The sequence below is a fragment of the Symsagittifera roscoffensis genome, chromosome 9 (assembly GCF_963678635.1).
Source record: "Symsagittifera roscoffensis chromosome 9, txSymRosc1.1, whole genome shotgun sequence".
NCBI lineage: Eukaryota > Metazoa > Xenacoelomorpha > Acoela > Convolutidae > Symsagittifera > Symsagittifera roscoffensis.
Window position 1 is genome coordinate 47,793,190 of NC_087070.1, and position 22,972 is coordinate 47,816,161.

The 22,972-nt window shown below is 37.8% G+C and overlaps 1 protein-coding gene across 1 annotated transcript; it reads right to left on the bottom strand.

Moving 5' to 3' along the window:
• Window positions 1-1,767: 1,767 nt before the first annotated feature.
• Window positions 1,768-19,846, bottom strand: LOC134854870 (formin-J-like). The gene is made up of 4 exons (XM_063871228.1): window positions 18,021-19,846; window positions 5,838-5,942; window positions 4,441-5,206; window positions 1,768-3,718 (listed from the first exon to the last, which is right to left on the bottom strand). The coding sequence occupies exons 1-4, from the start codon at window positions 19,636-19,638 to the stop codon at window positions 2,695-2,697; spliced, it is 3,513 nt and encodes a 1,170-aa protein (XP_063727298.1). The 5' UTR covers window positions 19,639-19,846; the 3' UTR covers window positions 1,768-2,694.
• Between the last annotated feature and the right edge of the window lie 3,126 nt (window positions 19,847-22,972).

Genomic DNA, 22,972 nt, shown 5'->3' on the forward strand with positions numbered 1-22,972 from the left:
TCCACCGCAAAATTTAGTCGCCCTTTTGGAACGATGTATTTCCCATTACAACAGGCGAGGTTTTAGGCGGCATCCGCCGGTGATATGAGTTTAAATATTGCGGAGTGATCCTTTTGGCAAAGACTTTCTGCCGTTTTTTCGTTTAGAAACAACATAGGGCTTTCTGAAGCCAGGGTGGAGAAAAAATTTTCTGATTTTGTCTTTAGTTTTACTATATGTCAATTTAAATCTTCTTCTGGTATGTTTTTTGAGTTTTGGATTTCGCGGGCTTCTGATATTGCCAAAACGGTAAGTTGTCCTGAGGGATTTCCTCCAAACCATTTGCCGACATGAATTCGTCGTATGCCACTGGATCATTATCAACCCCTGTGGTGATAGAAATGTCTTCTTCGTTATCTTGTTGATGATTGCCAGTTTCCTGCATGTAGTTAACATTTGTTGATCTACATAGTTTAGCGAAGTGGCCTCGTTTGGCGCACTTTGTGCAGATTCTGTCTTTTGCTGGGCATTTTGTGCTTCATTCTGTCTGCCAAATTTGCAGCAGGTCTTGTTTTGACCTGTCTGTTACTTTTGTTGCCCACGTGGGTTATATGTTCTCCAAAGAAAATTGTTCCGACCTCGCGAATTTCCCCGGCCACTCTGGTTATTTTGACACGCGTTAGTTTGGTTGCCACGTGGTTGAAAATAACCAATCGGTTTTTGTTACAATGGTGTGTTTGCGGTTGTTGGAGCTCCAAATGGATTTGTTTTCATCGCCTAATATGTTCCATGCCTATCTCTTTCCTGATTGCATATTCATAAGCGTCTCGTGGTGATCTGGTATCTGGCAACAGTTCTTATGCAATCTTTTCATGAGAAATGTGCGCCGCGAACATATCACGAACCCATTTGTCTTCTGGATCCCCAAAATCAGCGCGTGATGCCAGTTCTACCAAATCCGCATGGAATTGCTCCAACGTCTCGTTTTTTCGTTGCTTCCGACAAATGAAATTGTACCTCTCAAAAGCTATGATTCGTGTGACTACGAATATGTGTTCTAGTATTCGCATTAACTTTTTTGTAGTTTTTGTTTGTATACCGAGGCTTGGTCTTTTTTGTTTCAGTTGTCTCTGCCCTTCTGCTCCTAGACACAGGAATATGTAGGTTCTTACGTTTGCGTTTGCGTCGTCCCATAGTACATTATTACACAGTCCGCCCTTGTCTCTGCTTTTGATTAACTTATTTTACCAAGTGACTCGTTTTTCTTGATTTCTGAAGTCTCTATTACGTTTCTGTGCCTCCGTTTTTCCAGTGATTTCAACCTCGTAGGTTGGTTCATTTGGTACTAGCGCAGGAGGTTTTGGTCTTAAAAAAACTCTTACCTCTATCCCATCGCTGGCAAATACGGCCATTTCCATTAGTACCGCCCATTTTGACAATTCCAATGGGAGTTCTACAGATTCCATCTGCCAGAATGATGGGACACTCAGCCGTTTTTTGTATCCTGCTGACTGCGCCATGTCATACCGTAATGTATGATTTCTTTAAAGAAACCGAACGGATTGGCTAGATCTATCTAAGTAACTTTAGTTGAGAGAAGTCGCTGAACATAAATCTGAATTCACATCAACTGAACGTTATAGCTAGGCCATATGGTTTTGTTTATCATCAGTCAAGGCCACCAGTCTGGTCTGTGATAAGTTATGTTTACATTATAAATAGATGAAAATACTTAGTACTGGTTCATGCCAATCCGGCCGGATGACAGGCATCAAAACTGTTCATGTATACATCTTTCATTTATTGCATAAGACTGCTACTTTTCAAAATTTCTCCGCTATGACTTCGTTGCTCACTCATATAAAAGGCAATTTCAGATTTTCATTGTTGATTCTCAAATTTACAAGAAGTTAATAATGCATTGCAAACTTAGAAAAAAGTCATGTTAAATATTTCATATGCTTTAGTTTATTTATAACAGATGCAGGTCAATCAATTTAACATTACTGGTGTAATATTTACAGTTCAATATGCTCATTCGATCATTTCGTTTCGAGCAAATGGTTCAAAATTATATTTTCAGCCGACAGAAGCGTTTACTTAGGAAATCGTCACATTTTTCCAGACGTGAGGCGACAATTAGTAGGAGACCAAAAAGCGACGATTTGAAGCAGAGCAATTCTTGATTATATTAGTATTAAAAAGAATATTCCAAATATATAAGTAAGTCAAAATAAAATAAATTATCAATGCACAGCAACCTAACAGCCATGCTTTAGCGTGTGTGGTATTTAATATGAAAAGTTTCGTGGAACTACTAAGCAAGGAATATTGATTCGCTCGCAGTTTAATTGTCTGGCAAAGGATCTTGAATTTTCCCTGTTCTACTTGTGACCAATTGTCGCCTTCAAAGAATTGTCGCCATGCCAATTTTTTAATGCCGGTTATGAAAATACTCCGGTTTCTGGTTCTTTTTTGGCTTAAAAATCTGTCGCACTGGCATATTCTTGCAAAACACATACCAAATATGTCTCGAGTAAATTTAGTTTCTCCGTATTTATTTGAATGCGCGCGCCCCCATTTCTCGATTTCAAAATCATCATTTTTGGAGTCGAAGGCCAATTTAATGAAAACAAAAAATCCTTAGAAAACTGATAGCAATGATTAGTATACTTTTTCCTTAAAACCGCCTCTATGCGTCAGTATTTTTAAGAGTTAATCAATAGTTTGCATTCCCTTTATCTTCTCCTGCATTTCATCATTGACGTTGGCTCTGGCGAATCTTCGTCCAGTCTCGTTGCCAAATATAGGGTCGGCTATCATTCTTCCCGTGAGGCATAAGTCCCTTAGAAACTTGTTAACGACCGAGAAAAACTGTGCGGGGTCCGTGGCTCGATCCTGCGCGAAAAGCTTCATAAGTCTATCATAAGACTGTGTAAGCTCCTCTACTTTTGCATCTAGGGACGTTATCATGCAATGACATTCGACGCTCAACACAGCTTCAGTCTTTTCGATGAAACTTCGGCTTTTTTCGTCAGTTTTAGCGCATCCTTCTTTCATGCGTTTAATGCAACCACGAGCATCGTTGAACATAATCGTCATTTTTCGGACTTCGGCAGTCAAGCTAGCGAACAAATCTTTTGACTTTCGTGTCTGTTTTTCGCTTTGAGGCGCCAACACCTCAACACCCGACAACTGGAGTTCCGACAACTTATGCAGAAGATCTGGGTCCTGTCTCCGGATAATAGCTACTAAGCTATGTAACAAGGTATAATCCGGTTTGACTGTACTCTTGGTTTGAGATAAATTGGGAAGGGTTTCGACCAGGGAAAACGCCAGAACACGATCTTTATGATTTTTCTCGTTGATGAAATTGATCAATTTTAGACAATGTTTTAAAACTCTTTTGAACTCGTCGTTGTTTTCCAAATCAAAGCAAAGTTTGATAACTTTTGTCAAATTCGTTTCGACTAGTTGGCCTTGTTCTTCTATTTCATTGATGGTTTTCAGAACTTCTAACTTCTCTTTATAGTGGGTGTCTTTACATAGATTGGACATTTGTCGAAAAGTTATCGGCGTCGTTTCATCGAGATTGTTTCCGTGTAAATTGAATACGTCGATATCGAGCTGCGTCGGCTGCAGGAAATTCAGTTCCGAAATAAGAGTAGCTTGATTTGTTTTGTCTTTGATGTTGAAAAATTCCATAAAGACGTCGCTTGTTGGTGAAAACTTGTGCTGTCTAAACAAAAGGGTACAGAAATTTTATCAAAATGTTGCCTATCTTTATACTTTCCAGCTTTATTTCCATGTTATCAAAAAAAAAAAATTCAGACTAAAATTACACAATAATTAAGCCATCGTTTTGCTCAAAACTTTGAAAACCAGAAGTTGTTTATTGCCTTGTAAGTAGCAAAAAAATTTACGACCACAGTTTTTTTTTTTTCAATTGAAGGAGACCAATTTTTGTTTTCAGAATTGAGAATTAAAATTTGCAATTACCGTCTGATTGTTTATTTTACGTACTGGCCCAGCGGCGGATCTAGGATTTTCTCGAAGGGGGGGGGTCAGATTTTTCGAACATTCTGTTGACCTTTTTTTTAAGTCGACCAATTTGGTTTTCGGAGCTCTCCCGAAGCACTAAAAAGTCCTGTTTTGCCCAAAATTTCTGCGCCGTAGGCAAAAATTGAAAAAAAAAACAGGCCAAAATCGAAAACCTGCCCCCCCCCCAAACCGCCCCTGCACTAGTCCCTTGATCATTCAATCAACAATAGAATTAGCAAAAAAAACTAAACTTCTTTTGTTTTCGTTGAAAGACGGTTTTTTCGTTGAAAGACGGTTTCTCATGAGAAACTACAGCTGTAATACGTAGTTTTTCCCTGTGATTGGAATTAACAGCAAAAATGTTATCAGATCGCTTGAATGCTAAAAAAAATAGAGGCGGCAAGCATTTGTTATACTCACTTGAAGAACATTTCAAGACGTTGTGCTCGTGGTCCGCCAATTGAGTAACCGCCAAACTTGTTCTCAATCTGCCGAGCTCTCGACTGCTGACTGTTGTCGCTTCCGTCCACTGCAGCCGCTGCGGCGGGCAAGACCGGTGCCTCTTTTTTCTTTTGGTTGCTTTTCAATGCAAACAACGTGACTATCTCGTCTTTTTCTGATTCGTCAATATCTCCGCCAATCACGTTGTTGTTGCATTCGGTATCCCATATTGCATTTTTTAACGCGATCGAATCTTTATGTATTGGCCTAACTTGTATTGTCTTTAGTTGCGGGGGTTTACTTTTGAGTCTCCCCCAGAACCCCCCAGGAGAGGGAGGAGGTGGGGGTGCACTGATCGGTGGTGGAGGAGCAACCGGCTTTTTAACTCCAGATGTCCGATTTGGAGTGCCCCTTTGGACTTCTTGTTGAGGGCATTCAGATTTCACTAAGTTTTCGGATGAGTTGGTAACTTGATTCCGTTCTGGTTTTGGCATTACACTGTGTCGTTGGCTTAAATCTCTTTCCAACTTGTGTTTGAAAAATTGTTTTTTGGCTTCAACAGACGCGTAGTCTGGAAGTTCATGATCCAAATCACTACATTTTGGGTCTTCGGAACTGAAAGTTATTTCCGGTATTCCAGATGTCCCTTCATTGCTCGTGTTTACCGCCAAAGTCCCGCTTCCATCTTCATTTGTACAGTTTGCTTCGAGTGTCACGTCAGGTTTCGAACTCTCAAGGTCAGCAACTGAAAAAGAAATTTTCTACCTTTTTTCGAAAAAAAATGAACCAAGTGAAAACACTTACTTGGATTGTGTAGTTTTTGTGTTAATTTTTCTCCGGAAAACGTCTTAGAATATGATCACAATCAAGTTATACTTTTTTTCGCAGCGTGACTATTGATTGCTTTTAAAGTTTAATTTACTAATTTAATTTCTTTTACTAAATGGAGGGCAACTTACGCTCTCATAACAGAAGTTTTTTGGCTCAAAATTTTCAGTGATTTTTAGTTTCGGTTTTTTTAAGTTTTAGAGATTTTCTTGCGGAATAAAAGTTTACCTAGTGGCTCAGTTTTCTCTACTTGGGTTAGTTTTATGAAAAAAACCTCAGTTGCTAAAAATATTAATTTTTGAAAAGTTTTAGCGTGCTATATCCCCCTCCTAAATAAAAACAAAAATTAAAAACTGTTTCAAAAATCAAGTCACTCATGTTTTTTTTTTGCTTTTCTCGAGTTCATTACATTTCCTGTTAAGTATATGTTCAGGTGTCTCCTTATTTCAACGTGCTTGATTAGTGTTTTTTGTCGAAAAAAAAATCATGAATCAAAGAAAGTGGAAACATTATCAAAAGAAATGGCAAACTAGGCTCATGATGTTTACCTGATAGAACTTGCAGGACTTCAACTACTTCTTGTGGCTTTTTTTCCCAGACTTTAGAATCAACGTTTGGATTTTCAGTAACCGCATCATTCGACGCTCGTAGATCTGAAACAAAAACTACTTATTTTTTTAATCTTTCAATTTTTTTCCTACCTTTTTTTAGATTTTTCGACAAACTCTCATTAGTTTTCTTTTTTGCAAAAAAAAAATAAAGATGCGAGATGTCAAACTTAATTAGCCAAACTAAATTTAACTAGCCAAATTAAAAGCCAAAAGTTAGATGTAGGCTTGATGATCCTTACTTTTTACCGTATAGTGAAAGTTAAAGACTAGTATGTAACTTGGTATTCACTTATAAATACGATAAGTAGACGAGCAAACAAATGACCTATATCGAAACTGTTCGAGTCTTGAAAAACTTAGTTCCTCCGCTGGCGAAAATCATACGACGGTACCAATATGGCTGACCGCCCAAAAGGAAACTAAGGAAGCTGACTTTTTGAAACTCATAAGACAAAAACTAGAGATGACTCGACCCGGACTTGCAAAAATTCTGAACCCTCGAAATCCCTGCCTTAAGTTATAACGGTTCCCGGAAGTGCAAATAACCCTATTAGAGATCGGTAAATTGCGGTTGGAACGGTACTAAAATTTATTATGTTATGAGGGAAGCCTAATTTTGGAAACCCATACCTCCTAGACCCTTACTTCGGGCGTTATGCCGTAAGCAAGTAATCCCCACCCCGACTGCCGGCATGGTTCTCTGCTCCCGTTGAGCGCAAGAGCCAAAAATTTGGGATATGATAGACAGTGACGGTATGATGAGCCAAACCCGGCGGTTTGACCGGAAGTTATTAGCATTTGGGAAAAACAGCCCTTAAACCGGAAATAGGTAATTTACGCAAAACAATGAGCGAGGGCTTTTTAGTTTTAGGGCAGCAGTAGACATTATACACAAACCCCGAAAAATGTTTCCTTGTGAGAAAAACCCCTCAGGTGATTCTTTCAGGTGTTGAAAACCTTTCCCAAAAAAAGTGATTACGGACCTTGGAAATGGGACTTACGAAGTACTAATGGAATATGGATGAAACTGGGCAGGCAGGACTCTCTTGGTATTCTGAACCCAAATATGGAAGATTTACCTCTGGTGACTCCGGGTGATCTTTAATTGACCTTCAGGCGTTTATGACCGACAAGGCGTAGAAATCCCCGGGATTAACACCAGAAACTTAGTTAGAGATAACTATAAAGAACTTGGATTATAGAACTAGTGTCGACAGAGGAAAAATTCAGTTGAAAACTAGCGAAAAGAGGACCATAGTATATGTCAAGACTTGTACGGAAGATCATAACTGTAACTATAACTAAAACTCAAATATAGAAACATGGCGAAAAAATTACGGGTAGTTTTTGTCTAGACAGAAAAGAAATAGCTACTTGTGAGGCAGTTGTGTTCTCGTATTATGAGACTTAATTGATCCGGAAAAAGGAACCTTAAAAGAAAAATGATCCGTAGAGACACTATTAATTTAGCAGATCGAACTGAGTATTTGTGTGGAATTAATGAGTGTAATTCGTTAATTAGGGTTCTCCAGAAAGAGAGGGAGAGAGATAGAGAGAGAGAGAGAGAGAGAGAATCGTTTAATTGAGTTGGCTGGAAGTTAAGTTGTAAATAGGCAATTGTGTTGATTCATCGCTGACCCTTTCCTTCGATTAGGTTATTAGAGTATTTTCTGCCCACTTTGAGCCTTCTTTATTAGAATTTATGTTTTTGAATATAATCGCAACTGGAAATTTCTGCGATTGTGAGATCGGATGAGATACAATTAAAAGCAGTGCAAAAGGAGCAAGTAACATAATACAGTACATCACAATTGACTCCAACTTAAACTACTCGGGATTGAGTATAGTAGTGAGTCACGGTCGCCATCTGAAATCACTACCCATGGAACCACTTTGCGGTCTCGTTAAGAGGGAGTGAGAGAGAGAGAGAGAAAAAGAGAAAAGAAATCAAGAGGAACAATCCCCTGAATCTACACTGAAATTTGTAATTTTAGTTGCTCAAATGAAAAACTAAGTATTGTGGTTCTTTGCGAAGGGTGACTCTCCACTTTTAGTTCAGAAAACTAAATTATTGTAAAATTTCCCGGAACTTTTCTTTGCAGCTCTAATCACGACATAAAGGGTTCTTTTGACAACCATTAAAATGGTATAGTAAGCTCGTGAAAAAATTAGGTCAAGTCGGCGTACAAAAATGGTTACAACGCTGAAAAGCTTATAAAATTGTTCAACAACGATGCCCCGATATTTCGGACAAAGGTATTTCAGCCACTTTGAAATTGAGACATTTCGGCCGAATGATTTAAGCCAATTAACTTTTCCAGAAATAGCTCATAATTTGCCGAATACAAAGGGCATTGGCAAATAGTATACGATTGATTGTGGCTAATCTAGTGTTTTCAGATGTCTCAAATTGAAATTGGTAGAAATGTCTCATTTTTAGACCGGCTGAAAAATCTGTAATTTGGCTTAAAAAATCAATATGATTTTGTTTGAAGTGTCTCTGCCCAAAATGTCTCAACACATCAAAAAGATAGGTTTGAAATGATGAAATTAAGAAAATGAATATTTTGATTAGAAAGACAGATCGACTTTTTTTTAAAAATGATTGGCTGTTATCACGAGCATTGAGTCAAAATGGAAATATGCACAAAACATAAATGAAATGACAAATCAAACCGCATTTTGGCTCATTTTCTTGAAACTTTTGCGGCAAAAACGTTAAAATAGAAAAAAAAATTAAAACGGCAAGAAAGGAAAAGCTTACCAAATTAATAAAACTGCTTCGTTTTGACCTGTCGTATGTTACTGTCTGGCCTTTATGAGCAGTATCGATAAAAATTTTCCTTTTAAACTTTCATAATTTAGGGGGGGGGTATAACCGAAAAGACTCTGTCCTGCCACCACTTGGCGGATTTGGTCATCAGTTTTTAAAGCTCGGATCTCTAATGCAGTTAGAGAGTTCAGTTTATTGAATCTTTTGATACCGCAAAGAATAACGTAACCCATGTGGTAACCACCCCTATAAAGAACTGGATCAATAGTTCAGCATATGCTATTTCCCCCTTCTGCAATAGTGGGATAGTTGAAGGAGATCCAGTTTGTAACAGCTGTAATAAATCCAGCATTTCAAAAAGAGCAAACCAATCAATTTACTTAGATTATTAAGTTGGTCAAGCGGCGAAGCATGAACCGAATCTGCATTACAAAAATCAAAATTGAAATGCAAAACATCCTTCCCAAATTTTTGCGAAACTGTTTGCTGCGAATCCTCTCAAATCTTCAAAGATAGGATGATTATGAGTTTGACATCTCAAAAATTGTTCATATGGGCCTACAAACCATCTAATTTTTTTTCCGTTTGTGTGTGCTGTTCTGTTTCCTCGGGAGAATCAACGGTAACGACTGGTGGTGGAATACAATCTTGTTCTGAAATATAAAGTGACACAGTTTTAGTTTTTGCCTGTTGTTCCGACTTTCAAACTAAGTGACGGAATATTTGTGCTCTGGGTGAATTTTTCTCCAGACAGGTATCGACTTTTTAACTAACAGCTTTTGTTGAATTTTTTACGTCTTATTCAAAGGCATTGTTGTCCTGAGCTCAAAATTAAAAAGATTTTTATCTGTGATTTTTTCGTAAAACTACGGGGGTTTAAAGATTGAGACACTTAACGCGCAATATGTTTCTTGCTATTAACGCGAAGTAAGCGGAAATTTAATTCGTCTTAGATATCTTTCAAAATTGGTTAAGGCAGGCTGTGTTTCATGAATGATACTTTACTAGGAGTGAAAACTATCAGTTTGTTCTTTACATCGCGTGTGGGGGGATCGTTTTTAAATAACTTCAAATTTTAAGTTTTTTCTTTTTTATTAATAGGCCAAACTCATTGTTTTGTGAACTGTGAGCGGATTCCGCAACAAAGACGCTCTTTTTGTTCTTCTTTTGCACCGTCATTTTCTGTCATCAATTGTTTATAAAAACAAACACTGCTCCATAGGGAACATTCAGGAGTTCACCCTAATACGAGCAGTCTAGTTAAGTTTTGGTTCAGAGCGCAACAAGACTGCTCGTGTATCAGAGCAAAGCCCTGAATGTTCCGACTGTCTTCTAATTCATTTCTAATAGTTTTTGGGAAAATAAAAATTTGAAAACCTTTAAATTTTGGACAAAATTAAGGTGTAAAATTTTGAGCCGTAAAAAATTTACGCGACCGATTAGCTATCCTCTAATCAATTTGGAACGATTTTGCTGTGCGGGATAATTCGCCACACATAAATAATTCGCGTTACGGTCACAGCATCGGTAATAAACTCCTCAAAGCGCGCATAATTTACTACAGAACATTGCCAGTTTGGCAATTTTCAAACGCCCAGATCTTTACAAAAAAACGCTTAGAGGTGAAATAGCTTTTTATATTTAAACTCAAGAAGTCAATATCTTCAATGTGGATAAACAAGTTTTGTTGAAAATCCTTACTTCGATCGGCGAAAACTGACCGAACAAAAATAAATATTCGAGTATAAACTTTCCGTTTTTTTTTCGAAAGTCGGAACAATAAAAAAGCATTGACCTGATTGAAATGCACTGACAAAGCTGTTTTCAATTAAACAATTTTTCGAGCTCCTTTTTGTACTTGTCCAGACTGCTTTTGTACTTTTGCTAAAAACCACTGTTACTCACGGACTTGAGAAAAAAAACTGTTGAAACTTTTTCAATATAATATTTTTTTCAGGCCTGTCAAATTTGTTTTCCGAGCTCTTCAAAAAGACCGCAAGGATCATCTTAGCCACAAGTGTTTGAGCCACAGGCAATGATCTAGAAAAACAGCCGAGTGCTTTTCAGGCATTTTTTGGAAGGTTTTGATAGAAAAGTTTTGGAGCGCGCTCTCCCTGAGAATTTAATTTCTTTAAAAACACCGCAGTAATCATTTTTGCCAAAAAAAAATTTTCGCCACAGGCAAATTTTTAGAAAAAACACAAGTGCTTTTTTGTGCACGTTTTGAAAAAATTGATCAAAAAATGTCAAACAACTGACCAAAAATGCATTTTTTTTGGCGCGCGTTTCTTTTCAAAAGTGCCTTTAGAAAAAATTTAGGATCAACCGGCCGAAAACGGATGTCGTAAGATAGGACCAAAAGGGTACCCTATGTTAGGCAATGCTGGGATTCCCTTCTTTATAAGGTTATATTAGAAAAATATGTTTCTTCATTTCACAAATGATAACCAACCGGAGCTTTTTTCATTTTTTAGTGATCATACCGACAGTTTTGGTTAATTGAGAAAAAAATTTTTGATTGGTTTTTTGTTTTATTGAAATTGCATACCGCTATGTTCTTAAGGTATGAACTGCTAATTGTTGAATCCGTATGGATAGATAATGTCGAGCTTGAGAGAGAGAAGTTAAAACAACAAGTTAATGTTAACGTTTATTTACGTTCTGAACCATAGTTCTCTTGGAACGCCCGTCTCGTCCTTGCTATCAAGGTCAATCGACCAGTACACATTAACGTTATATAATTTCAAAACATAAATGATACATAAATACATAATAAATTTTATATGGAGTTTTATCTATCCATGTTGGATGACATTCCCCCTCCTCGGGAAAAAAGATAAAGTTTTTAATTGAGTTTTTAAGTCCCTGTGGAACTGTTTGGTCTGGTTATTCATTTCTCTCCTCTTGTTTCCGCGGTGTTGTTATCGATGTTGTCATCTATTGTTCCGTGCTCTTCTTCATTATTCGGTTGTTTGTCTGCTTGTTCTTGCTTTTTCTCTATGTCCTTCGTGTTTACGCAAAATATGTCGCCATTTTCCATCGTTTCCTCTTTTGCTTCCGCTGGTGAAGTTAGATCTATCTCATTGTTTGTGGTGCTTGGCTTGTGTTTTGGCTAATAGCCTGTATAAATTGCACACAAGTCTTTTATTGTGGAGTTTTTTTCCGAAAACTCCATTTCCTGAATCAGAAATTTGAGGCTTGCCCAGTCTTGTTTCGATTTTTCTGGTGGTGAATCAATTTCAAATTGTTTTTTATCCCGGTTGCACTCTTGATCTGTATTGTGCTGATTGGGATGGGGTTACCTCGTGCTGTCGCTAATGTCGCCTCTCGGTTTCTTGTCGACTTTCTTGTTGCTGTTGCAGGTGGTGTATTCTTCTGATTTTGTCGTTTTGGTGATGGTGAGGTGGTCTCCTCCGATGTTGACGACGAATCATCTTCTTTTTCTGAGTTATTGTTTGGTATCTGTTCAATCTCCGTTTGGAGACTCATCTCTGGTGGTGTTTGTATTTTTCTTACTGGTTTTCCTCCAGTCCGCTTTCCTGTCGCTTTTCTTTTTGTGGGACTGGCTTGTGCTCTGGCTCTGTGCTGACTTCTCTTGGATTGTTAGTTTAATTGGTAGCCCCATTGTGGTGTCCTCCTTGAACATGGGATGTTGTGGAGCTTGTGGATCTTTAATGTCTAAAAAACGTAAGCATGTCCCTGTTCTCCGTGTGTGTTTATAAGCAACATAGTCACTTAAACGAGAAGGTGTGCATTGTCCGTATATTACCGGGTGAGGAACAAATGCTGTTCCGCTATTTCTTAGTAACCTCGGTTGTTTGCCAATAAATTGTACCCAAGCAGTGCATGGTGTGTAGGTTAGATATTTTTCATCTATGGTCTTATATTTTTGTTCAAATGTTTTTGGGTTTTTAACTTACTTTGCTAACCGGATAGTTTTTAGGGCCACTTGTTCTATGCGTTATTCGATATTTTGTCGTTTGTTTGTTGCACTCCCTTATGTCTTATGTTAAGTTTTTTCTCAACTAGTTCTATAGGTTTTGAATATGCAACTGTTTCTGGCTGTATTGGTGATTGCCTGTTTGTGAGCGTCCTTGGTAGTGATTGATGTGTGACTTTAGGCGCTGATCCCTTCTTTCGGTTTTGCACTTCATCCTCCGACCATCACTCGAGGTCATGCATAACTTCTGCTGGGAGAGGTGGCTTTGTAAAATTCTTTCGATCTAAACAGGAATGTTTTGCGCTCTCCCAGTTTAGGTTGTTAGGTGAGCTATTTGTGGCTATGTTCGACAGTGGGGTATTTGGTTTTCTACCCAAATGTGCCTCAAAAGGGGAAAATTTTGTGACACCCTGTGGTGTGAATCTTAGTGTTTTTATTATTCTGCGACATCCGAAGCTAGCTTCTATGGTGTATTTGATTGTCTATTTTCATTACTGCTAAGCTACGTTTAATCGTTTGAATCGTTCTTTCAACAACCCACCCCTATGGCTCTGTGATCATCTACGGGTGCGAAAAGTAGTTTTATTTTGTTTGTCTGACAGAAAATTTGGAATTTTCCGCCCTAAATGTTTGAGCTTGATCGCACCTTAATCTTCTTGGTACCCCGTTGTTAGAGATATATCTTTGCATGAACTTGATTGCAATATCTGCTGTTGTATTTGATACAACTTTTGCTGTCGGGAACTTTGACCACTTATCTATCGCAAGTAAAATGTATGCATCCCTATTCAATTCGTCCGGTAGGGGCCCCGCGAATTCTAATTGAACTTCCTCATTAGGTTCGACTACCGATTCCATTTGGAATGAAAGCTTCTTTCCTAAGATGGGTTTTAAATTTTTACCTTGCTCTGTGCAATATTTGCAAATTTAAGCCATTTGCACAATTGAACGGTGGATGTGCGGGAACCAGACATGGTGACTCAAGTCCAACATGGCTGCCGATGGCGGGTAAGTTAGATGGAGACTGTCAAGTACTGTCTGTCGCAGTTGGGAGGGAATGACGATTCTTTCATCGATGAGTAGGCAGTCCTCTCGGACATGTAGCCGGTTCCGAATGTTGAACCAATATTGTCCGTATGAGACTTTGATGGCGTCCCAGTCCCGCTTTTGCACAAAGTTGATCAGTGGACGCAGGCTTCGGTCCTTCTTGGTAGCTGCGGCGATGAACGGAACTCCCAGTATTCGCTGGAGTTTTCGACGGAATAGCGGCGTGTCCTCTTCCGTTTCGGTGGCTTTCTCCACTGTAGCCACTACGTTATCCATTATTTCGTTGTGGCTGGCCTCTAGCTGTGATGAAGTTGTCATCGTCGAGGGCTCAACGTTGGGTGTTGCTTCCTCTTGCAAATATACGCTGTGGTCCACGCGGCTGATCCATATTTCCTTTTCCACTAGAGTATCGTCTCCCGTATTGTTGTTTGTTTGTGTAGCTGTAGTCGACTTGGTTGTTTCGTTTCCAAGTTCTGTGTTGATCGTTATTTGTGTGGCTATGGTTGATCGGGCTGTGTCCGTTTGTGGTTTACCTGTTTATGAACTTTTTCTTTCCACTACAGTTGATTTTGAAGTCGAGCTGTCTCCAAAAGCGATTTTGAAAAATTTGAATAATTCCGTTTTGTGATCAGTTCTCTTACCTCAGTCACTAGCGCGATTGAAATTTATTGTGGCGATAATTCAGTTTTCTTCATCTGTTTTTCTTAGGTTGGTGGTCGCTTGTGCCACATCGGGTCGGAAAGGGTTTCTTCCCGATCGAATGTATTTCTCCAGTCAACCGAAAGTGTACGACCGCGTGGTTTGCTTGTTTTCAACTCTGCCGGAATGAATCCGCCTGAGAAAATTCTCGTGTCTTTTCTGCTCATTGTTTCAAAGTTGATCGCGTTGATCAATGTCTTGCTGCAGTTGAAATTTTTTGAATGCGAGAGATTTGACTGGTTTTGAACAGAATTTGAGTTGGACTGAATTCTGTTTTTGGGTAGCAATTGATCGCTGACGGAATGCTTGGAATGTTTACTTGTTAATTGAGCGTTTATTCTAGCATCTAATAACCCTTTTTTTTCCGCGCGCTTTTTGATCAGATCATATGGTGCTTTGTTTTGATTGGCCAGTTTATTTAGAATGACATTGTCAATCAGTTCTAGATTGTTTATGAATGTATTAATTGCCGCAGCTACGAATTCCTCATCGTACTCACTATTTAATATCAAAATTTAATATCAAAATGAAATGGTACAAATCTATCAATCCAGCGGGTTAGTCCGGTTTGACTTGTCTTTGATTGTTCACTTGCGTTTAAAGCGCTAATTAAAGCTTTGTGGTCGGTGATGACGGTAAAATGTTTGCCGTATAGATAGTATTTGAAGTGCTCACTTGCCCATACGACCCCTAATAGTTCTAGTTCGTTGACTGAATATTTTTCCTCGAGGGAGTTTAAAAATCGTGAAGCGTATGCTATAGCCACCCAACCTTCTGCTGAGTGCCAGTCTAATGCCGCTCCTAAACTTGTGTTAGATGCATCACAGACTAAGCGAGAATCTAAATGATGGTCGAAGTGTTTATTTTGTGTTACTTTTGCTACCATCTGTAAAATGTTTTTGAAAACTAAGTTAAGTTCAGGTAACCAATTGATAGGTGTGTTCTTTTCACTGTTTTTTAATAGCGGCTGCAGAGCTGCCGCTGCTTGTGCTAATTTTGGTATGTATCTTGTAAGATGGTGCATTGAACCCATGAAGCTTTTAATTTGTTTGAACGTTTTGGTAGACGATAATTTTTCAATTGCTTCAGTTTTCCAGTTTTCTTTAAAAGTAGTTTGGTTCCCTCACTGTTGATAGTGAAACCTAACCACTCAACTTGCTTGCATGCGAACTTACACTTGTCTAAAGAAATTGCAAGATTCTTCTCGTCAAGTTTCCTTAGCACCGTTTGGAGTTTTTAGAGATGTGTTTCTATTGTTTTTTTTTTGTTACGATTAGAATATCGTCCAGACATGCGTAAGTATTTTTGCAACTTCGGAAATTGCAATAATACTTACGCATAGTTACGTGAGCGTTAAATCCACTGCTTTTTGAAACTCTGCCGGCATAAACGTAAGGCCGTAAAATCCCGTTTGGATATGGTATGTACCTGTAGCATTTCCGCCAATGAGGCTGAAGTTGCATTGTTCTATTGTTGTTTTATCCAACGGGATTTGTGAATACGCGTATCGTAAATCGAGTGTAGTGAATAATGTCTGGGTTTGACTTGTCTGATTTTACCACTTGTGCGATCTTATCCAGAAGGAGGTTTATGTTTGGCATTTGGTATTTGGTTTTGTATATGTATTTGTTAATTTTTTTGGAATCGAGGGCCAGTTTAATCGTTTGATCCTTTTAAACTGTGATAACTATTGGGCTGATAAACTGTTTGTCTGAGCACTTATCGAGTTTGATAATGTGTTTTTGATCAATCAACTTGTTTAATTCCACTTTGACTCTTCTTCATAGATGTATTGGTATACGTCTACCCTTTTGTTGTACAGGTTCAAAATCTTTACTGAATTGTGTTTTCATTACGTGGTGTTTTGACTTTCCTATGCGTACGCATAATTGCTGAAAATTATCCATGACCCATTGTTTAAATTCGTGGTTTGATTAGTCGCTTCGGTGCACCGTGAGTACCCTGTGGGTTTGTTTGTGCTGAATCAGTTTATTGCCGATGCGTGGTAATAGATTCCGTCCTATTACATTTGCTTTGTGGTTGTCCACTATAATGAACGAAGCTGTTTGTATTTTCCATCCTCACCCGACTCAATCGTAACTATTAGCCTTCCTCTAGGATGGTTTGATTCACCGTTGTAATATGCTAAATTTCTGGCTGTATCCTCCAGTGGGATATTTTTGAACATTGCTGTTTGATCATTTTGTTGTATTCGTTGAGCGGTTTTTTCGTTTAGGAAAGACATCGGACTGCCCGAGTCAGCAATAGCAAATAGTTCTGTTGTATTCGTCTCCAATTTAACAATATGTCCATTTAAGACGTCTTCCGATAGTGTTATTCTGTTTTTTTTTCAAATGATTCCGATATTGCCATTGCGGAAAATTCGTCTATTTGATAGTTCTCATAACCATTGTTTGTGGTGAACTCAGCATATGCGATCAGGTCGGAATCCGTCTCCGTGCTCTCTATTTCTGTCTTCTCTTGCTGTTCCTCATTTGTATTTCCTAGATAATTTACCTTTGTAGACTGGCAAACTTTTGCAAAGTGTCCGCGTTTCGCGCATTTTGTTTTTTGCCGGACATGATTGTAGATGATTTGGACCATATTGATCTCCACACTTAAAACACTGTTTGGATTTTGTGTTTCGTTGTTGTTGATATTGCTGACCCCTTGTGTTTTGTGATCCACGTGGATACGGTCGGCCGCGAAAACCGCCCCGACCTCGCGGATTGTTCTGGTTGTTCTATTGGTTTTGTCTGCCACGTATATTAACATAATGTATCGGTTCTTGTTTTGGGATCACTGTTTGACCTCTGATCGGATTTTTTTTCATTGTACGACTGTGTTCTGTTCCTTTTTCACGTCGAATTGCGTATTCGTATGCCTCCTGTGGGGTACGTGTTTGTGCTAGCAATTCCTCTACAGTTTTTTCGTTGTTCATGTGGGCGGTAAACATAGCCCTTACCCACTCACTTTCTCGGTCGCCGCAATCGGCCCGTGAATCTAGTTCCACTAGGTCAGCATGAAATTGTTCTAAACACTGTTTTCTTTTGTTTTCGACAAATAAAATTATACCCCTCAAAAGCTATTATACGTGTCATGGCGAATATATCCTCCAAAATGGTCATGCATTTTTGCGTAGATACCATGTGTAGATGTAAATTAGGTAGTTTTTGTTGTATTTAGCGTTGTTCTTCAGCGCCGAGACACAAGAAAAGATAGCTGCGTACTTTTGCGTCCGCTTCATTCCACCTGGTTGAGTTACACAGGACTCCTTTCTCCCGCGATTTTATCACGTGGTTTTTCAAGCCCACTCATGTCATACCGCTATGTCCTTAAGGTTTGAACTGCTAATCCTTGAATCCGTATGGATAAATAATGTCGAGCGTGAGAGAGAGAAGTTAAAACAACCAGTTAATGTTAACGTTTATTTACGTTCTAAACCATAGTTCTCTTTAGACGCCGTTCTCGTCCTTGCTATCACGGTCATTCGACCAGTACACATTAATGTTATATAATATCAAAACATAAATGATATATAAATACATAATAAGTTTTATATGGAGTTTTATCTATCCATGCCGGATGACAGAAATATGCGATGATGATTAAGCTGATTACGATTGTCCAAATGATTTTAGAATAAAGAATAGGTACGAACCTTCATTTTCGTTGACAGTCACTTCAGTTGAAGATTGCAATCTTTTGTCTCGATGACCTTCTTCCTCGTCATCCGATTCTTCATTTTCATCGTCACTCGTGATCTGTCGGCAACTTTGAGCTATTGTGCTTCTGAGCTCAAGTCGTTCCTTCAAACTTAACGTTGATTGGCCAAGGTCCGCAGTACTCTCATTCATTTGGTCATAAGTACTTTCATTCATTTGGTCATAAATCTCTTCTTCGGGTTCGGTTATTTCGGTTAACTCTTCATTAAAATTGGACGGTTCGCTCATCGATGCTCCACTGTCCGGCGAGTCTGTATTCAAAACAACTGTACTGGTTCGGTTTTCGATCTGAGATCTTTTCGACGCTCTGGACATCCGTTCGCTGTTTCGTCCAAACTCTTTATCGTCTCGATTGTCAAGTAACGGTCGAAGCAAATCTCGAAGTTCTTTAACTTTACAACTCCGTTGGGTTTCTGATTCAATGTCGGCCAATAGACGTTCAATTTGCCGAAATGTTTGCGAATCGATCACATTATTTCTACTGACTCCCGAAAGCCGAATCGATAATTTCTTATTACCGTCCTCTACGCAGTTTCTGAGCTCATTTATCCATTCTGTTGTCAATTTTGGATTTTTGTTCGGCTCTCGAAACAAATACGTTTTTCCGTCGGGCGACACAATTTTGAACTGGTTTTGGGACCCTGGTACTTTTTTAACGTCAATTCCGGAAGTTTGAATATCAATCAACCCTGAAAATGATCCCTTGTCACCTTTGTTTCTGTACAGCAGAAGGCCGCTTTCAAGCTTAATATCTTTTAGCCGCCAACCCAACACACTTTTTTTCTCCAAAACTCCCGAAAACTTGACCGAGTTTGCTTTGAGCTTTGGGACATTTTTGTTCACGGCTGAAATTAATTTAAGCTGACTTGCTTTGCTTTCCATGATTAGTTCGTAACAGGTTAAATTTTCCGTTTTCAGCAGAATTTGATTTTCACCCAAAGGAAGAATTGATATTAGATCATCCAGGGCAATTTCGAAGATAATTATCGATTCTTTCCCGTATAAGGCTATAACGTTGTCATTCCTATTTAGCTGTAGAAGCTCCTTACGATCACTAACTTGGCCGTCTGTTACGTAATAAACGGCAAATTCTTCAATTGGGGAATCTATCGATGTAGAGACTTGCAATGAGTTTCGTTTCAGAAGTTTTTCAGCTTCTGCTCTAGATTTTCCGGTATTTTTGAAGTACGCTATCCTCTCTTCGTGTGAAGGTCGGCGGGTTTTGTACTCGTAGCCATTCACAATGCTAACCGGGCGGTTGTCGGTGGGTAGTCGCGCTCGGGTAGGTCCCGCAACATCGTTCTCGGGTATGTTTTGCAAATTGATCTGGCTACTTGCGGTGGTAATTGGTGAACTGTGATTGGTCGGCGATTGAGGTGGTTTCGTGCCAGCGGTCATGTCATTTATTTCACGTTCAATGTTTTTAATTTCCAACTCTAATCTTTGTTTTTCCTCGTCGTCACTTACGGTTGATTTTTGCTTAAAAAGTTGAGCAACCCTGTGGTTTCGATCCACCAGCCACTCGTTTGTGGCAGGATGGGCACTATGAGCCATGGTTATACTCTACCAATGATCGGTAAATGTGGTTCACAAATAATTTTCGGGTAATTTTTCTGATAGCTCAAATTGCCATGAGCCGTCCCATGTGTAGTTAAAATCGCGTTTTTGCTTAATACCAGTTTAATTTTGTTTAAACGTCTAGCGAATATTTGCGAATGGTATGTTTTGAATATATTTTTGGACAGTAAATATACTTAGTATACTATAGTTTGGTTAGATCGCTTTGCATATAATGTTAATCATGTTGCAAGTCGAATGATTGAGAACAGCTCGATTCTGCTTTAGAATCTTGTGACAACGAGAAATGCTTTGATTCGCATTTTGTTGAAAGTTGTTATTTTTTTCAGCTATTCTGAATAACGGTTTGTTACCAGAGTAATTTTTTTCAACTTCGAGTTCTTCAATTCGAGAATAAAATTATTTTAAAACGTTTTTTCAATTCAAGTTACCTTCATTTTCATGAATCGATTTTGCATTTACAAGAAACAAAAATTTTGGCGACCTAGGACTTTCCGAGCACTCCCAGAACACTATAGAGACCTTTTTTTTGACAAAATGATCTCCCTTTTTTGGAATTTTTTGACCAAATGTAGTATATGTTTGCGCCAAAAGTGCCTTTAGAAAAAATTTGGGGGGTCGCCAAAATGGGATGTCATAAAATAATACCAAGGGGGTCCCTTTTATTGGCGAGGGTTCGAAGTCCTGAGGGGCGAGGGGTACATGGAGCATCCGCCCTCGCACCAAGCCCAAACCCGCCACTGAATTTTCTGATTGTTTTTAGGCGCAACACATTGTTTTTTGAGTTAACTTAAACACCACGAAGACCTTGTTTATCCATATTATTTATTCCCGAGAGCACATTCTACATGAAAAACGCCAAAGTTGTTGTTTTTGGGCAGTTTGTGAACGTTGGTTTGAGAATCAAACTGTATGCCAAACATAAATTTTTTCCCACCATCGATTTGCTTAGATGTTTCTAAATCCTCTAAAAAGACAGGTTCCAGAAAAAGAATTAAACGCCTGTGTTGACTACAATATAGCAAAAATACTAGTCATACAGTTCCCATACTATAAAAACTGTATGAGTAGCATTTTTTTCAAAACAAAATAAATCAGCCCATAAACAAAGAGCAATGAAGCTCATAAAACTGGTAATTGGTCAAAAGGGTAATCTGTAAATCTGTAAACTTTCTAAACTGAACAAAAAATTGAAAAAAAAAAAAAACAAACTGACTAGCATTTCTAAAACCAAAAATCAACATGTATTGAACAACAAAAAGGTGTTAAATTAGTTATGAAGCTAATAAAACTAGTCAGTGGTCAAGAGGTAATCTCCAAACTTAATGAAATAGACAAAAAAATCAAAAAATGACTTTTTTATGAAAAAATGCCTGTCATGCTGTCAAACCAAAAAATTTTTCACCGTGAACTACAGAAAATTGTTAAATTAGTAATAAAAATTATGAAAAATTGATTAACAGTCAAATGGCAATCTCTAAACATTGTTGGAGTGGACAAAAAGTTTTCCAAAAAATTCATCTTTTTTTGAAGACAGGTTAGACATACTTTTCCTATTTACAATCATGCAATTCCATAGAATAGAAAAAATGCTAGTCAATAAAATTTTCATATTTTTTTAAGCGTGCGAAATGTAGGGGAAATTTTATGGGTTTTGTATGACCAGCATTTTTTGTCAACCAGTGCGTTTTACCATGAAGAAAAAAAACTGAGCATTCGTCATGAAACATTACAGAAAGTTTTCCATGAAAACTCTTTTTCAGTGGCAAGAAAAAACAAAGTACAATTTTTCCTTTGCTCCCTGTTCCAAATATAAAGTCAGTCATGAAAGAAGGTACTCAGTTTTCCTTTAAAAGTCAACAACAAAAATTTAAAAATCAAGCCATTCAAAACAAAATTTAGGAAAAATCTTCGGCAATGATAACGAGAAATAAATCCACTAAAAGAAACAGGTGAACGGTCACATTGCGTGTTTTTTTTCATAGTAACATTGATCTCTATGTCACACCTAACTGAAGTAGTCGGATTTTTTTGACAGTGCTGTTGTTAGAAAGTAACCTTACAAAAAGAAAAAGATTTGAAATGAGATAAAACGTTAAATATGTAATTTTCATTTTAGAAATGGAATAAGTTTTTCTGAGGCACCGCTGAGATGTTGTTTTTATCTTTTACCCAATTTCTCCTAATTCAATTGCAATGAAGCACGAGCAGTCAGATTAGATCCTTTCTCTTTGTTGGTCGTCTTGCTTGGGAAAAGGCTTTGCAGATCTGCTGGAATAGATTCGTCGTTGGTTATTTTGTTTTAATTAGGATCACGAAAAAAATTAACGGGAAAACTTTGCTCAGAATTTATTTTTACAGAATTGAAAAGAAAACGAAGAAAATAAATTAAAAAGGGAAAAAAATCAAAAAAAAAATGCTTTTTGAAAGATGTGACGCATTTGCAATTTTAATCAGCTATTTCTTCAACTACCTTATTTAGCATTGTCAAAAATTGTTTTTAATTGGATGATCAGCAAATTAATTTCTTGAGAAAAATTTGGTTAAACTTAATAGTCTCAAATTTTAGTTTTTTTGGTTTTTTTTTAAATAAATGTTTTCATTTAAAAAGATAAATATTGAAACCTGACCGTTCTAATGAAATGGAAGCAATGAGGAGTTTTTGAGCAAACTAACGTATCTTATAAGGTAGCCTTTAGAAAAATAATTTAGGTTTTAAAATTTTCCAAATCAAAATCTCAGATTACATAGGCCTCCTTTGGATGTACCTATAATCGATTTGTTTTCACTTTTCTTAAATGCGGGTAGTTCTTCTTCTCAACGAAGCATAAGTGAAAACCAACAATCCCTTGAAATTTTTCTAACAAAAACTTGGTGTTTTTCACACTCGTATAAATAAGACCCGTGATTAAATAACTAGAGTCACCAACATTTGATTATCAAATCTCAGAAACTGCTCTTTGTACTGTAAGTTCTACAGTGTCTATCAAAAAAAAAATAGATTTCCTCGAAGTCAAAATTGAAAAAAAAACACAGCTTTTGGATTATTTATCATAATTGTGCCAGTTACAAATTTCATGTGCAGAAGTTTACACGGCAAAAAATTTTGAGTGTGTAAGACAGAGTACAAGACTATACCGAAGAACCTGACAAATTGAAACAGAATCTAAAAAGTTCAGCAACTTTTCATTGGTTTAAAAGCACACTCAATTATTACAGACTATCGTATGTAAAAAAGATACCCAATTTCTCTCCACTAGAACTTTCAGTATATTTATCCGCATGAAATGAAATTCTACTTTTTACCAAA

Coding starts and splice junctions, on each gene's coding strand:
- LOC134854870 (XM_063871228.1), bottom strand. CDS start 19,638: ATGGCTCATAGTGCCCATCCTGCCACAAACGAGTGGCTGGTGGATCGA. Junction 5,207..5,837: donor AGTCCTGCAAGTTCTATCAG/GTAAACATCATG, acceptor TTTCTTTTTCAG/TTGCTGACCTTGAGAGTTCG. Junction 3,719..4,440: donor CGTCTTGAAATGTTCTTCAA/GTGAGTATAACA, acceptor CCTTTTGTTTAG/ACAGCACAAGTTTTCACCAA.